General features: G+C 36.0%; 1 protein-coding gene across 2 annotated transcripts; it reads right to left on the bottom strand.

The window, feature by feature from the left end:
* Window positions 1-8528: 8528 nt before the first annotated feature.
* LOC121420711 lies at window positions 8529-14873 on the bottom strand. Of its 2 annotated transcripts, none has more exons than XR_005970803.1 (4): window positions 14630-14857; window positions 13661-13976; window positions 11024-11090; window positions 8529-9153 (listed from the first exon to the last, which is right to left on the bottom strand). XR_005970803.1 is itself a non-coding variant. In XM_041615369.1 (4 exons), exons 2-4 carry the CDS (start codon window positions 13955-13957, stop codon window positions 8889-8891), a joined length of 624 nt encoding a protein of 207 aa, XP_041471303.1. In that variant the 5' UTR covers window positions 13958-13976; window positions 14630-14873; the 3' UTR covers window positions 8529-8888. The 2 variants fall into 2 exon arrangements, 1 of the variants encoding a protein (XP_041471303.1); XM_041615369.1 differs by having other exon boundaries at window positions 13666-13976; window positions 14630-14873.
* Window positions 14874-17321: the final 2448 nt, after the last annotated feature.

Raw genomic sequence — 17321 nt, 5'->3', positions numbered from 1 at the left:
CAGCCCCTTTCAGATTGAAAAAAAAATGGTACCCCATGTCTGCGCACTCATTCACTTTGCACACGATTTGGGGATTTTGATGAAAAAGGCTGCACTTTGAGGCCGTCACATGAAATGCCCTAAATTCATTATTTTCCCACCATTTTGAGTCGGATTTTTTATGAATACTTCTATGTATTGCTTGTGTAAAGTTTGTGTTCGTTGCGTATCTTCTTTTACTCGAATCGCGCAGATACGCGGGTGCGCAGACTTGGGAGACCGCGCAGACATGGGGGAACTGACCATACACACCACTCATGGCACATATGGTGAAATGTGCACTTTGTGTGTGGAACTGTGACTGGACAGAGTGACAAACGATTCCTATTCAATTTCTCTACAGAGGCTGCAATAATTATGCAGAGAAAAGTGGCGCTAATGCAGTTTTGCAATGGCCGATTACCAGCATACCTCATCACCAAAATTTGTTCCCAAATGTCATGACAGGTCTCTCAGTCACATTTCGATGTTAATACCACCGCTTTTCAAAATATTGGGAACGGCTGTATTTACATTGTAGTCTTCGATCTCGACGCGTTGATCTAATCCGTAGAAATCACTTCGCGGATTGCTTGGATTCGCTGTAATGTTTATTGGGACTGAAGTTAGCAAACAAATCATGCTAACATGTGACGAACAAACAGCCAGCATGCCGCATGCGAATCTTTTGGTCGCATAACTTCGGTCCATATCAACATGACGGCAAATCCAAGCGATCCGCAATATTTTGAAAAGTGGTGGGCATATTGTGTATTGACCTCAAAATGTGTGTAGACAAATAAGACAATTTCTGGTGGGGAGTTTTGCTCGAAGTTGGCTGGTGTGAAACTTGTGAAGCATTAATGCGGGAGGGTATTATTAGATCTTTTCATGGGGCTAGGCATATCAATTTTTAAAGTAAATTTTATCCTTTTTTTAAGTTTGTCCTGTGATCACAGTTTATCTGTTTTTATTTATTTACTGATCAAAACTTGCCTAAAACAATGTCTGGAATTCATCCACTGGCATATGATTGTCCATGAACGGATCCATGATTTCTCAAAGGGGGTAGTGGGGCAGATTTTCCCAAGGAAATTTTAAATAACAAGCAAACCAAAAAAGAGACCTCACTCTTGTATGAGACAATATTTTCAATATAAATATTTGCTGTAACTTTCGAAGGGAAGGGGACACTTGTGTAAGAAAGCCACATTTTTATCTTGCTCTCAAGGTGGGGGCACAGGGGTCCATTGCAGAAAGAGTTGCGTTTAAACGCAGGTCAAAAAATCAATCGCAAGTCTCAAATGCGCGCTGTTGATTGGTTGAAAATCAAGTTGTGTATATTTAGAGTTGCGATTTATTGCAACTCTAAATATACAACGGACCCCAGGTCAAATGTGCCCACTTGGATCCGCTTCTGCGATTGTCAATACCAGGGAAATGGAATTTATGTCATCGATTACCCTCCTTTTGAAAATTGCTGCTCTGGAAATTTGATTTCAGATGACATAGCTATTACTAGTATAAAGCATGCACAGTTATAATACAGCCTTGTCTGAACTAAAGGAGCTGTCACACCTTGGCGTTTTAGACAGCGTATGCCCGACGTATGAGAAATTTGGCGAATACGCTGGCGTACGTCAAATACATTACCGGTAAGTTTTGCATACGTTAAGAGTACGCTAAAACACGCTGGTATATGTCGTCATACGGCGAGGTCGTCGAAAAATTTTGTGCAAGCACAAAATTTTTCGACGTATGCCAGCGTATGGCTCATACGTCCCGCATACGCGGGCCATAAGTTGTAGGCAAGTTGATACACGTTGACACACGTTACTCGTAAGTTACTCATAAGTCGATGTACGTCGTGATAATGTCCAGCGTACCCTAAAACTTCTAACCTATGAGTAACGTGCTTTGAACGTATGTGTAACTTAACTCCAACGTATATTGACGTATGAAGACGTGCTTCGGACGACCACAAAACTTACTGAACGTGTTTATAACTTACAGCTACTGTATAATGGCGTATTGACAACGTTTATCATGTTTATAGGAATTGGTATATAAAGGTAGGGTTCACAGGAGTTTTCTTCGGCATGGCGGTGGTGTTGATAGGTGATGTATCGTGCGGTTATGATTTGAATAGTCGAGCGGCAGCCTTTTTAGAGGCTACGACACGTGTTCGTCAGCAATACGCGCTATGCGTAAGTTATGCTATCGTAGGGCATAAGTTGTGTACGCCAGCAATACGCTAAGCATTCGTTGGAATACGTTACTTATAAGTTAACGAAGCGTTCGATATAAGTTACTAATACGTTATGTATACGTCCAACTCGTTATGAATACGCTAAGTATACGCCCAGAGTTGAAAAAAAAAAAATCAAAGTTCAGCGTATGCCGACGTTTTAGAGAAATTTTGATACGTCGGGCATACGCTGTCAAGCGCCAAGGTGTGACACCACCTTGAGCTGGACAATATCACATTTCCTTATTGTTTTCCTGAATTCTGGGCTGGTAATCAGAGATCCATGAAAAATATCTCTAAACTTAAAGTTCTAAGATCATTCTTTTTCTATTACTATATTAGTATTCTATTTTTGTTTGTATCTGCACATACATGCAGATTTTACAACACTTAAATTGATTTTATTTCATTTTCAAAGTTTGGACGACGGATACACTGGATGATAAGGTAGATGGTCCAGCCTTATATGGGAATGACACGACGGGTGTTGAACACAGAAAACGTGCCGTGTACAAGAAAAATGGAGTTTATGAAAGGTATGTGTGTAAGAATTTTCTTCAGTAGGAAAAATTGCAAAGCTTCATGAGATAAAACAGATTGTATTCCTGCAGTGGCATAGCTGAAAAAAAATCAGTATGTTGGCTGAGGGGGAGGGGTGGACACTTTGTCCTCAGGTATTCATTTGTTGTGGTATTTGTCATCATTGGGGCCTCCCATTAGATAATAGGTTATTTTCTTCCCATCTATGGTTAAACATAAATTTATTTATCATATTTTACAAAATGTTTTGTTGATATTTGTTAATTGGTACCATTCAATTGAATGGTAGTGTATACTGCAAATTTCTCGATATTTAAAAAAATATATGAACTTCTAAAGAAAGCTCACACACACGACAAGCATTGATGTTTTGAACCTTAGCTAATATACTGTCCTTTGCATTGTTTTCATCCAATATTTCTTATTACAGCTTCAAGGAATTAATCCTGCCGGGTACCCATTCACTTCACCTGGGTCTAGTGCAGCACAGTGTGGATAAATTTCGGGCTGAAGGAAAACACACCATGGCTAGGACTCAAATTCATGACCCTCTGTTTGTAAGGTGAGAGTCAGAACCACACGACCACGACGTACCCAAGCTGATGTCATATCCCCACTTGTTCTTTTGTATTTTATTACAAGAAGTCATGCTTATTTACACTTTGTCCTCCGAGAACTATAAAAAATGGAGTGAAAATTTATTTCAAAGACATTTCCACCCTAACAAAAAGTTGATTTGATTAAAAAGAGAAAAATAAAACATAAAAATCGGATGAAAAATAAGAAAGGTATGACATTTTTAAGTTTCACTCAATTTCACTTAATAGTTATATGCACATCCTGGTCGGTATGCAAATGAGGGAACTGATGACATCACTCATTCACTTTTCTTTTGTTTTTTTAAATATGAAATATAATTTTCTCCCCATTGACCTATGAAATAAAGTTTTTTTCTCACTGAACATGTGGAGTTACCATTGATTCAGCACAGCAAAAATAGACAGAAAAGAAATAAGTGGGTATCTTGTATATATTATTTTCTATATATTTTGCAAAAAGAGGTCTCTATTTTTTCTGTTTTTTAGTGTTCCAAATTGAATAATTTTCTTTCCCTATTTTCATAATATTTTCTTTCTATGTGTGATATATTATTTATTTCTTAATGTATCTTTATTGTATTTATGATAAACTTTTGGCGTGTTTCTACAGTAAATCATTAAAAACAGTTTATCTTTTCCGGACTCGAATATTCTTATCGCTCTTAAATCAACCTGTTTCTACAGACCGAATAATCTGATTAACTTGCATTTCGCTTCGCAAATACGGCAGAAATCGGAAAATTCAACCTATAACATCAACATTGCATTTCGGTATGTCTCGTTAGGAAAATTTTCAAAATTCATGGTAGATCTCACTCATTGTAGCAGGTATACGTGTTTCGCGATCAGCTGGCGAGATTAAACAGGCCAGAATATATGTATACTGTGAGATCGCACTTCTGGGTTCAAGCACTTAAGCCAGACATGCATGCTATTTTGCCCCATGTTTTACAGAAAAGTTAAACGGATTAACATGGCAATAACCACCTCTCAAAGATGGTTATGAGAAACCGTATTTTGCGCGATGCAATTTATCAATTAACCGCATCGCGTCTGTTTCTACAGGAAACTTATCCAGGATTCTGGATACGTAGGCGGGTAATACTTTTTAACAATTCTTTGTAGAAACACGCCATTGATATATCTTTTTAGGTGAAAAGAAAAAAAGATAACAATTTGGGGGTACTATTTTGCCCCCTTTTGGGGATATTTCATTTCTTCTAGGTGTGGTACCCTTTATTCATTTGGCCATGTGAAGGCTATCGCACATTTTGAGTATAATCTTCGAAATTTGGTGTTCATTAGTTTGTATAAACAAATTTACATGTAAGACAGAATTTGGACAACAAACTTTGTTGTCCAAATTCTGTCTTACATGTAAATTTGTTTATAGGAAGATTAACATAATATCTATGTGGAGTGCAATCATTGATCTCTTGTAGTGTCGCGTAGTCACATGTATTCATAATATGGTGCTTTTATGCCATACCTGTCAATACTCTTTTGTACTTGAACTTATTAGTAAAAAAATGTTTATTAATGTTGTTGAAAGCAATTACACACAACAGATTTAACATCAAGTATCAGGTTTGTATGCAGAACAGTGGTTTTTCCAAGTACTCAATCCATGTAAAAAGCAATAAGAGAGAACAGGTTTATTCTTGGAAATGTTAGTCTTCATTTGTTGTGTTTTTCAATCAAACTCGATCTGTCTTGATACATGTTTATTTTTTCATAACAAGATTGACAGAGATATCAACGAGTAGCTAAGTCATATATATTAATAACTTATGTGCTTTAATTATAAAGTCTATACTTGTGAATACTCTGTGCCATTTATGCTGTACTTAAACTTCTTATAGTAAAAACATTTTAATGACGTTCTTGAAATAACTGCTTTCATTTTTTTTCTTGTGTATACTTATTCAATTATTAAGCCTACCATTAACCCCAGAGATATGCTGTTCACCATTGGTCTACCATTCACTGTACTTTATTGGCTTACTATACATTGCACATCTTTGTTCTACTGTCTACCATTGGTCTACCATTGAATGTACACTTGTGGTGTATAGTGTATGACCAATGGTGTTATTTGAATGGTTGACTAATAGTATAGAGTCTATGGTATGACAGTATTGTATGGTAAATGGTAGGTCAATGGTGTACAGTGTATGGTAAGCCAATGGTGTATGGTAAGCCTACGGTGTACGGTGAATAGTAGTTCAATGGTGTATGGTAGGCCAATGGTGTACTGTAAATGGTAGGTCAATGGTGTACGGTGTATGGTAGAATGGTGTAAAGTGAATGGTCAATCAATGGTGAACGGTGTACGGCGAATGGTAGTTGAATGGTGAGCGATGAATGGTTCACGAATGGTGTACGTTGAATGGTACGCGAATGGTGTACGGTGAATGATACGCGAATGGTGTACAGTGAATGGTACGCGAATGGTGAATGGTACATGAATGGTGTATGGTGTATGGTCAATGGTAGGCGAATGGTGTATGGTGAATGGTGTAAGGCAATTGGTTGGCCAATGGTGTCCAGTGAATGGTGGCTGAATGGTAAATGGTAGGCCAGTGAATGGTGGCTGAATGGTGAATGGTGGTCAATGGTAAACCTGTCTATAGTGGCCATATGGTAGATCAATGGTGAATGGTGTTTGATCAATGGTATATGAATGGTAAATGGTGCTCATGAATATGGTAATAGTAACGTCCCAATTATTTAAATTAGTTTGAATGGTATACCATTGAGGCTTGAATGGTATACCATTGGTGTATGGTGGGTGCTGTGCGAATGGTATTCCAATGGTATATCAATGGTGTATGATGAATGGTAGTCAATGGTATACCATTCAATTTTTTTTATAAGGGTAAGACAAAACGGCAGTTCCGGTTCATCAAATTTCGACAAAGACTTATCAGCTCTTCTCTGTCATGTGAGGAGCCTTTTCAACATAGGCTGCGGAGCAGAGGATTATCTTTTGTGTTTGGGGGACGCAACAATAGCCGCCCCCATCCCAACACAAAAGATAATCCTCTGCTCCGCCGCCAATGCTTTTCAATTTTTGAACCCTATACGTAAGACACGAAGCGAAAGACTCTCCGTGAATAAGCCAGCAACGTACCTTGTTGATTAGAATAGTGTATTCCGAATTTCCAATTGTTTACCTACATTGCATACATTAATCGCAATCATTGTCGGAGTGCGTGGTGCACGTGAGGGTGTGTACGTGTATGCAAATTAAACGTAGGTTGAGGGTTAATAGATGACTTTGAAACCATTTCGAAACATGTTTATTGATTTAAGGGGGGGTTCTCTTCAACAGCGCCAAGTATACCCCGATTCGGTGCCTCTTAAAAAGATTATTTTTTTTTTATTTATTAGTATTCATGCCCTATTCTTTGTTTATATTGGAATACATGTATGTCACCATGTTTGATATTTGTGTTTGTTTACGAAGGGCCGAAACAAAACAGGTGGGTGTTTCATAAAGCTGTTCGTAATTAAGTTAAGAGCGGCTTTAAGAACGACTGGTGATCCTTTCTTGTGGTAAATGGTAGATTCATTGGAGATGGTTTAGCGCGTAAAAAAGGGTCACCAGTCGTTCTTAAAGTCGCTCTTAATTTACGAACAGCTTTATGAAACGACCCCCTGGGCTACCTTTTTTTTAATATTTGAAATAAATAAACGTTTTAGTTTGAGGCAGTTACATTTATGCATACTGCAGTCTATTTTTGTCATATTTCTTTCTATTGTGATTGTAAGTTAGTAATAATGTTAAATGAAAACATCCCAAGCCTTCGTTGTTTGTATAAGTTGCCATGCTATCAGTTACTGCGACACTAAATCATGGAAATACCCCTTTTACGCTACGATTAGGAATTTTTCGCACCTATTGAAATTTGATTTTTTTTTTTTTTTTGTAGACTGGGGCAGTCCACGACTGGCGTATTATAATTTTTATGAATTTCTTGTACAATGTATTCGCTATATATCTAAAAATTGTAAATCTAAAATTCCGGTGACCCGGGTTCGAATCCCAAGTGGTGCGCTGGTGCCCTTTGGTAAGGCATTTATCCTCATTACCAGGTCCCTCGGAGAGGACCTTAAGCTGTCGGTCCCCTGGTTGCTTGCTCACAGGCATTCGTGATTTCTTAGCAGTCAGGTAAGAAACCTAGGTATAAATTTAATTGTTTTAATGAAATCATTAATATTATCGCTTGCCATTCGCAACAAATACCTAAACAAAACAAGAACAATATATTTAACATGTTCCATGGATTACACACACATATGATAAAATATCTATGTCCGAATTAACTGATGCCTTGTGGAAGAGAGAGTGAGAGAAAGAAAGATAGTTATCGACAAATAAACAAAACATAGAGAAAAGCAAAAATCAATACAAAACGAGTCCAAAGAAAACAGCCCCTCAAAAATATAAGATATTTAACGAATATTGCTCAGCCCCATTTAATTGGTTTTCAATTCCACATCAGAGTCACAAATACATCCCCTAGCTAAATAAAAATAAAAATAAATTTCTGCAATACTCGTTGCAAACAGGTCAAGCTGAATAACTAATTAAATTATACTCGACTTTTGTGTATATGCGTATTATACGCCCTCATACTATGTACATAGTCATGTATATTATTTGTTTACTTTTTTCTTCATAAAATTACAATTAGCCAAAGTACCTGCTCCTGCTGCCCGCTTGCTTTCTTCTTTCTTTCTTTCTACTTAGTGTACTGCACTCCTCTGCCCCTCCTGTCTACCCACTCCCCTCCCCCTCTTTTATAATATTGTAAAACGTAATATTTTCTCACACGATCCATCAGTTACGTTTTTGTCAAGTGCACAAAAACTGTTTGTATTTATTTTTAAACAAAATTATTATCAAGAACCAATATTTATTTGTTGTAATTTTGTGATGTAACTAAGAAACCGGCTTGCCTCTTGTACAAGCTTTGCTTTTTTCGGCAAGTCCCTCCGTTTTACATGTAAATACAAATGTCATTTGAGATAACTTTATTTACTGAATTGTGTTCCTTAAATTTATGATTATGATATATATATTATATTTTGTCTAGTAGTATTTTCGACCTTGTTATGTTAATCATATCATGTATAATTGGGAAACGGAAATAAATAAATCAAATCAAATCAAATAAAAAACAAATAATAAAATTTCCGATATTTGATTATATTCATTGGAAAACTCTGAACAAAAAGACTCAATAAAAATAAGGGGGAGGGCTGGGAGATATCAAAGACATACATATATTTGTTTCGGTCTTGTTTTTCTTTGTTCTTAAAGAAATAGTACAAGAGTTAGGGCTCGAGTTAGCAGGTGTGGCTCAAATCTTAGTTTCAAACTCGCTTGAGGTTCAAACACATAACATTCTGATTACAGGGAGAGAGTCAGAAGTGGTACACAACGACGCTTCGACATGAAATGTAAAATGACATGTCTATTTCTTATAGACATGTATAAGTCCTCCAAGGTCTGAGTTCTTCAGAGCTGTATCAAGATCTACCATAAATCCACCTTTGTCCTTCCATTCCTGTAATACTTCTTTGAAAGCAGCCGTCGAGTCCCGTTGATGTTTGACCAATATGCTTTGTGCGGAGTTGTAATGAAATCCCAATTCTTCACAGAGCTGACTGTATCTTCCGTAAGGGAGGCGACTTGCTAGCCTGGTGATCTCACCATCAGTCACTAGTCTCTCAGTAGATCTGAAAATTAAGTGAAATCAAAAATTTAAATTTGATGCTATTTCAAACATAATATAAAATATGATACAAATTAATTTCATACATCTGTACGCGATTAAAAATAGCAGCAGTACTGGCTTTGAAATTAACTATTGAATAAATATTCACAGAAAACACTATTCATGTGATAATAAAAGACTATATTCATTGACATTGATCGCTGTGCTTCATCATGTGACCTAAGACTCGTGCAAAAGGATAACTTGACTCAGTGACCATAAATTTCCTTTGACCTTGGCTATGTGACCTGAAACTCGCGCAGGAAGTTTAATCATAATTCTTATGTCTAAGTGTCATGAACTAGGTCTACTAACTTGAATGTTATGGTGGCAATGACAAAAATAACCCAGCAAGTGGCCAAAGTTACTTGACCTTCAGTGACCTTTGTCACGTGACCTAAATCTCAGGCAGAATATTCAGTGATATACCATACCATTTCCCCTAAGCCAAATTTCCATGAACTAGATTCGTACATTTTCAAAGTTACGATAACATTTTGATTCCACCAACATGTGGTACCCGGATTCTGTTCTGTATTTATCCCTTCGTGATCATACGTTGTTAAAGAAATGTGAGCAGATTAATTTTAAGTTTACATTTGAAGTTCATATATATTCCTTTTCTCACCATGTTAAAAAGTTTATGTGTAAACTTGAAACAATTAAGTTTTAATGATGTCATGTTACATACATATATTTTTTATATGTGATATGAGGAAGAAATAAATATGATTTAAAACAAAAAAAGATGTTCATTGAACATAAATGACCTTTGACCTTGGTCATGGGACCCAAAACTCAAGCAGGAATCTTAATGATACAATCATTAAAACTTTGTTCAGTCTTCATGAACTTCATCCAACAATTTTAAAACTTACTGTACGATGTTCTTTCAAAACCTTAATCTTGGTTAAGATTTCAATGTTAAAGCCTGTGTATTGCTTTGGTAAAGGGTCAATAATGTGATTGATAATCGAATATCATCTAATATGACAGTCTTACTGAAGCGTAGAGACCGTTAGATATTTTTCTCTGAGAAAATTTCAAATATTCAAATCTTGGACATATAGCGCCCTCTCTCGGCGATGCTTGTTTTAAATATAAAAAAATGGGTATTCAAGCACTTATCTTATAAATTTAGTGATTAGATATCCAAAAGTTACAGACAAAGATTATATCTTGAAAGTTTCAGCCCATTCCATGATTTGGAATAGGATTTAATTGAAGACAAAAACACATAGATATTTTAATTTGATCGGGTGACCCGATCAAGTTAAATTTCCATGTAAAATCGCAAAGTTTATCCTGTAAAACACATTTTCATTTAATATCCTCCACATCATAACTGCTATAGGGCATATCCATTCATATTAGCTAGCAATGAATTGGAATAGTGATGGGTGCATTTTGGTGGATTTACCAAAACTACACACGAGCTTTAATGACGCCGCCGTCGCCACCGGCACTTATTGTAAGTCTCACTCTGCTATGCAGATCATGCAGATGACACGAAAATAAAATAATGGCAACTCGTTAATTATAGAAATGTATGCAAATGTATTATATTCATAACTGTCGATTGCTTCATCGAACATTTAAAAATGTCAGCATCAAATGTAAGTACCACACTTGATCCACGTTCATTCACGTTCAGGCCTATATTTTATATTGTGTTTATTATATCGTGTTACATTTTACAATCTACATTAACAATTCTTTAATTAAAGGTTCTATACTGGGCACGCATTAGTAAGAAACAAAACAAAAGGGAAACCTTTTTCATTTGATGAATGAAAAGGAAAATTAATTCCATATAATAGAATGATACTTACACATGTGCATTGTCAGTGTTCGAAGCTGCAGTAGAAGGGTTTACTGCACTTACTGCATGGGTTGCGACTAAAAAGAAATGAACCAATATAAAGGGGAAAACAACAATAAAAACATTGGTAATTATATCATAAAACGCAATGTTATAAGGGCTGCAAACAATCCGAAGAAACCCAATGCAATAAGGTAAAGCAGGGGTAACGAATTAAGAGACCAAGAAGGGGGTGATCGAGTTCTTTAAGGAGAGCGGGTTTCCATTCTAGGTACAGAGCTTTGGCAAAGGCCCTCTACGTGTCAACATTTTAACATTATTTTTCAGATTATAGATTTTTTTCAGGATAAATCCACTCTCCTGCGTTCATTTGTCATTTTTTTTTATTATCATTAAAATGTGAAGTATATGCCAACACCATTTTTTTTCTAATTATGTATTATAAACTGATGTATGTTTTGATTCATCCAGGAAAGTCAAACATCGATGGAAAAAATAAATCTATTCATCTGGACTTACTTGTTGAAACAGAGGACAGTTTCACGTCCGATCCGGGACGCTTCTTCAGCTCCTCTGAACTGGCGGGAATTCGTCGTTGCCGATTGGTGCCGAAGCATGTCGATGTTATTGATGGTATTGATGTCGATGTTATTCCTCGACGTCTCCAAGACAATAACATCGACGGTGCTTCGGCACCAATCGGCTACGACGAATTCCCGCCAGTTCAGAAGAGCTAAGAAGCGTCCCGGATCGGACGTGAAACTGTCCTCTGTTATAACAAGTAAGTAGAGATGAATAGGTTTATTTTTTCCATCGAAATTATGTATTATGTTTATATTGTATACATTATGGATTACTTTGTATATTACAAACAAAGTAAATATTTTTGATAATGTATTGTGAACGCAGAAATGAAAATAAAACAAACAAAAAGAAGTAATAATTGTCCTAAGAGTGTTACAATGACTTGCTTTCTATTGTGAACTGAACTTTGCTGCCCTTATATTGGAAATCTCTCAAAAAAAACATCGGGGTGACGAAGGGTGGTGGGTGATAGAAGGACCCCCTTCCTGATTAAAACTTCATTTATCATGTTTATTGCTCTCAGTCCATTTACGTTTTGAGCTAACGTTTTGGGATCCACGCTCTACAAGTAATGCTTTTTAGTGGATCCCCTCATTTCCATATCAGATTCTGTTAAAACTATTTTACAAATGATTTGGAACTTGCAATTGATTTATAATCATTGTTATCATATTTCATTTGTATGTGTTCATATTTATAATATATGTTTGATTTGTATTTTCTTATAATGTTGATAATGGAAATGGAAAATAAGACTTGAACTTGAAGCTATGAACACCGATGAAAGGAATCTTATCCGAACTCATGGCAATGTGCATGCCATATTGTCGCTTTAAGAAGCCTTCTTGCAAGATGATCCAATCGATCAGGACACTTTTTTAACATGTCATGATTTAAAAAAAATAGTGTTAAGGTGCATGGAATTTGATATTATTCGTGTTGTGTACAGTACTATTTGTGGAAGATAAAAAAAATTGACACCAACAATTAAGGTCAACATTCGACAGCAAATAATTATGTTTTCATGCGAATCACTTGTACTTTAGCATGTAGATAAGATTACACAAGCATAGCTTTTTACTCATATTTATTACCATTCAGCATTGCAATCTGGCAAATATTTTATGAGCACAAAAGGGTCTAAAGGTAAATATTTTTTTTCATGAAAGACGGAAGCTATCATTGCGTTGCTCGCTTGGTTGTGAAATTATAAATGACCCCAAAAAGTACGCCATTGAGCTATGAAAACTCTACTACAAGAACTTTGGCACGCCAATTGCTTCAAGCATTTCAGTGCTTAAAATAGCTGTCCTCTGCATGTTAATCAACAAACAAGAAGTATATCACATGCTCTATGTATTATTTATTCATCAGTCTTTGTCAGTATTGTTCATCTCTTCGATCGTCACAATTAAACATGCATTCATTTAATATCTTTGTTACTATGTATACATGTTAATGTATTATTGACTTATGGATACAATGCAGAAATTCCAAAACAAAAATAATATATTGATATTTCACCAGAATTGATTTAACGATTTTATCTTATTTGACTTTATTACCTAAGGGATTGAACATGCAGGAAATCGGTCAAAATATACCAACACTCTCAATTCAGTGCAAGTTTAACACATTTAAGGTATTATAAATCACCATGAAGAATCTAATCAAATGAAGCGATTAAAGGAACTTACAGTAGAATTGTAAGAAATTTTAAAGAAATAAATAAAACCTGTTTGCATGGTTTTAAATTTTGGAATTTCCTGTGTTCTATTTTTTTTGGTGATAAAAAAGGAAAACAAATTTTTTAAATATCTGTATTTTTTGGATAAAGGATTTTTCATGTTTTAAACTGTACTTAAAGGATTAGGACCAGGATCAGGATTAGGATCAACGAGAAAAAAAACATGCGTGATCCTTCCCTCTCCCCTCCCAAAGAGATTTTATCCTCACTCGCTTAGAGCACTTCCAGTAATCAACTTTTACAATAACAATATCAAATTGCATCATTTAAAAGGGGTCTAGCTTTACATGTATTTTAGGACTTATGTTAGGCTACCTTACCACCTCCAGCAAGTCCAGATGGGAAGAAATCATCAACTAATTCCGCAAATCCAGATTCATTCAGTGCCTTGATGAGATCGGGTATTTGCTGCGCTCTCGGTGTCTTTCTCTTCCAGTCGAACAGCATGGAGCTGGTTCCTTCTGAACTTTCATTTCGTTTATTCGTACTGATGTACATCTTAACCTTTGGCTCCTTAAATCCCAGTTTCAACCCGAGAATTAATAAATTTTTATCGACCGCCACAGCCTCTGCTAGTTCGAATACTTTTTCCTCCGTTAAGGTCTCCGTCATGGTGCTTGGTTAATTTTGCCTGATTTTTTTGTTCGATTAGAAAGTAGGTTAAAAGAGAAAAGGGCATGATTATATGTCTTCATGTTGGTGAGATAACCGTGAAAATTTCCAATTCTACTGCGGTCATTCTATATGTGGACCGCAGTTTATTAAGTTTCCGTAAAGGTTACATGAGTGCGAAGTACCCCAAGACTCTGTCGGGGAACCTATTCTGTTTTCCAGTAGTTCGAGGGTCCAACATCATAGTTTTGCCACCATCTTTCCAGGTGACGTGCAGATAACATTGTTCTCCTTCTACTGTTACTACTTCTATTTCTACTACTACTACTACTACTACACTACTACTACTACTACTACTACTACTACTGCTAATACTACTACTACTACTACTAGTGTAATGACTCCTACTATTTCTACTACTCATCTCCGCCTTTTCTTCTTCTTCTCCTTTTTATCCGGATGACGCCATGATGTAAACATATTTAGCGATGTACTCATTTGCATTTATATGTGTTAAACAATGGCAAATGATTCCAAGTAGTTGCAACTGTAAACCACAACATTTTGTTTTCATATGTTTATAGTCAACGGGCGTTCTGAACATATTCATAACCTTAGCTTTGATCACAGATAAGTGAAAACTATAGAAAGTGATAAAAAATATCTACTTACCTCGACGTGTTATCCTAATTTTGACTTACAACACAGTCACAAAAATACACTTTTCATCAAACAGTCAAAGATACATGTAGATTGAGAACTTACATTATAATTAATTGAAATCGTTCTTACGAAGAAGATCAACGAGAAGCCTGTGATGGCGTGCTTCATATTCAGTAAAATTCAAACATGTAATGCATGCTTTCAAGATTGTAAGCATCTCATTTTTCTATCAAGAAAATATTTGTTGAGCTATATGACCTAAACGATCTTACTTTATCCAAAGATTATAATGATAACTGTTTAGCTTTTTAAGAAATCATATTAGAAAAGGAGATTTGTATTATTTATTACTGATACCATTAGCCTTTCTTCTCTTATTTTGTTTTCTCATTGCTTCGCAATAGAAATTGTACATTTACATACGTTGGTAGCAATACTCTTCTTTGTTTCCTTTAATAAACAACATCTTGTGTTATTAATTGTAAATTGATCAATATATAAGAGTAAGAAATGCCATAAACAATATATTGTTTTAGTTGTAAACTGATTGATATAAAGAGTAGCGCTTTGAAACTTCTGTATAAAGCGTTTTATAATGTTGTATACTATCATTATTATTAAGAAGTGACATATTATTCCAAACAAAAACTTGTAGAAAAAAAAACACGCACCCCCCCCCCCCCCCAAAAAAAAAACCCTCTGTCTACGCCACGTTGCTTTTCCTGACCAAGGTTTCAAATTAAACTTAAATTTCAACGAATTGGTAGAGTGTATTTAGATTTCTTTGGGGGTGCATTTAGTCACAAGACAATTTAAAGTGATGGTCCAGGCTGATTGTATGTATACCTTAATAAATAGGGTAAAATTCACTGAGCAAAATGCTGAAAATTTCATCAAAAACGGATAACAAATAACAAAATAATTGAATTTTAAAGTTGAGCAATATTTTGTGAAAACAGTTGTTATGAATATTCATTACGTGGGCTGTTGATGTCACATATCCACTTTTTCTTTTGTATTTTATTATATGAAATTAGGTTTATTCAATTTTTTTCTTCCAAGAACTAGAAAAGTTGGATTGACAACTGATTTTAGTGCATTAGATATTTATTGAGAAAGACATATTATTTACACAAGTATGAAATAATGAGAAACAAATTATGATTATATGTAATAACATAAGAAAACGGAAAGTGGACGTGTGACATCATCAGCCCACCTAATGAATATTAATGACGACTGTTTTCGCAAAATATAACTTAACTTGAAACTTCAATAACGTTATTATTTGTTATCCGATTTTGATGAAATTTTCGGCATTTTGCTCAGTGAATTCTACTCTGTGTACTAAGATATAAATATTTTTAGCCCGGACCATCCCTATAAAACATGTGACACCATTTCCTTTATCATTTGAAATTGGTACACAACCCCGACTTCTGCTAGTCTTCTTTGTTCTTATAATTACATAACTTTCTCTATCCTCCAGTTTGATAAAACCATCATCGCAGGGCCAGCCCCCCCCCCCCCCGCTAAACCTAAACGACGTAGAATGCGTCAACACACTGCCATTATAATTGCGCTATATTCGGATAATCGCGCTCCGATTGGTGGAATATTTCATGGTTCCCGACTTAGTTCCCTCTGCTCGTTTTCCTGCCCCAGTGATCTTTTACCAGACGATTACCTCCGGCTAATTCAGGAATAAGTTACACGTTTTCCCAATACTAAGTGGTATGATATCTCAACACTTTCAACTGACAGATGTATTTACTTCAAGCCATTGTAAGTGTTTTGACGCTGAAATTTGACCTTTGTATATGATGTAATTCTGTATAATTTCATATTATGAATAAGTAACTCCTACTGTCATTGATGTGCCCTCTACGTTCGTTGTGTAAACTCTTTAAAACATCTCTCGCCACACAATAGCTGATCGCACCAAATATAACAATATAATAGTGTTAGTATAGCCGTCAGTTTAAACCTCTTATCATTAACGGTTCTGATTGACAGTTGAGCATGGTTCCAAAAGATCTTATATTTGTCCCATTTATAATCACCATCACCATCATTCCCTTCATCATCACCGTGACCACCTGCATCATCACCATCACTACCACCACCATCATATCATCATCAACGTCAGCATCACCACCAACACCATCATATCGTCACCAACACCATCATCACCATCAACATCATCAACGTCACCATCATTACCTAGTCTGCTGTGCAAACCCTTCACTCGTGTAAAGGGTCTGAACTGCATCCTACTCATGCCTTGTGTATTGAAGGCCCTCTCACTCAGGCAAGTTTTGTATGTGCTAGTCTTTGCATGGAGACACACTTGTTGATCAATCTTGGTCTGTACCTGCAAACAAATCATTACCTTCATTATTATCAGCATCACTGACATCCCTACCACCATCATCATCAGCATCATCACCAATACCACCACCATCATCAACATCAGCATCATCACCACCAACATCAGCATCATCACCACCATCATCAACATCAGCATCATCACCACCATCATCAACATCAGCATCATCACCGCCATCATCAACATCATCACCACCACCACCATCATCAACATCATCACCACCATCAACATCAGCATCACCACCATCAACATCATCACCACCACCAACATCATCACCACCATCATCAACATCAGCATCACCACCAACATCAG

Source organism: Lytechinus variegatus, chromosome 8 (genome assembly GCF_018143015.1).
Source record: "Lytechinus variegatus isolate NC3 chromosome 8, Lvar_3.0, whole genome shotgun sequence".
Classification (NCBI taxonomy): domain Eukaryota; kingdom Metazoa; phylum Echinodermata; class Echinoidea; order Temnopleuroida; family Toxopneustidae; genus Lytechinus; species Lytechinus variegatus.
The sequence above is the reverse complement of the archived record's forward strand: the minus strand, read 5'-3'. Positions and strand labels throughout refer to the sequence as shown.

Excerpts from the sequence above, each read along its gene's own strand:
- LOC121420711 (XM_041615369.1), bottom strand. The coding sequence starts at position 13,957 with ATGACGGAGACCTTAACGGAGGAAAAAGTATTCGAACTAGCAGAGGCT. Across the intron at positions 11,091-13,665 it reads ATCTGGACTTGCTGGAGGTG|TCGCAACCCATGCAGTAAGT; the intron begins GTAAGGTAGCCT and ends ATTTCTTTTTAG. Across the intron at positions 9,154-11,023 it reads AACACTGACAATGCACATGT|ATCTACTGAGAGACTAGTGA; the intron begins GTAAGTATCATT and ends CTTAATTTTCAG.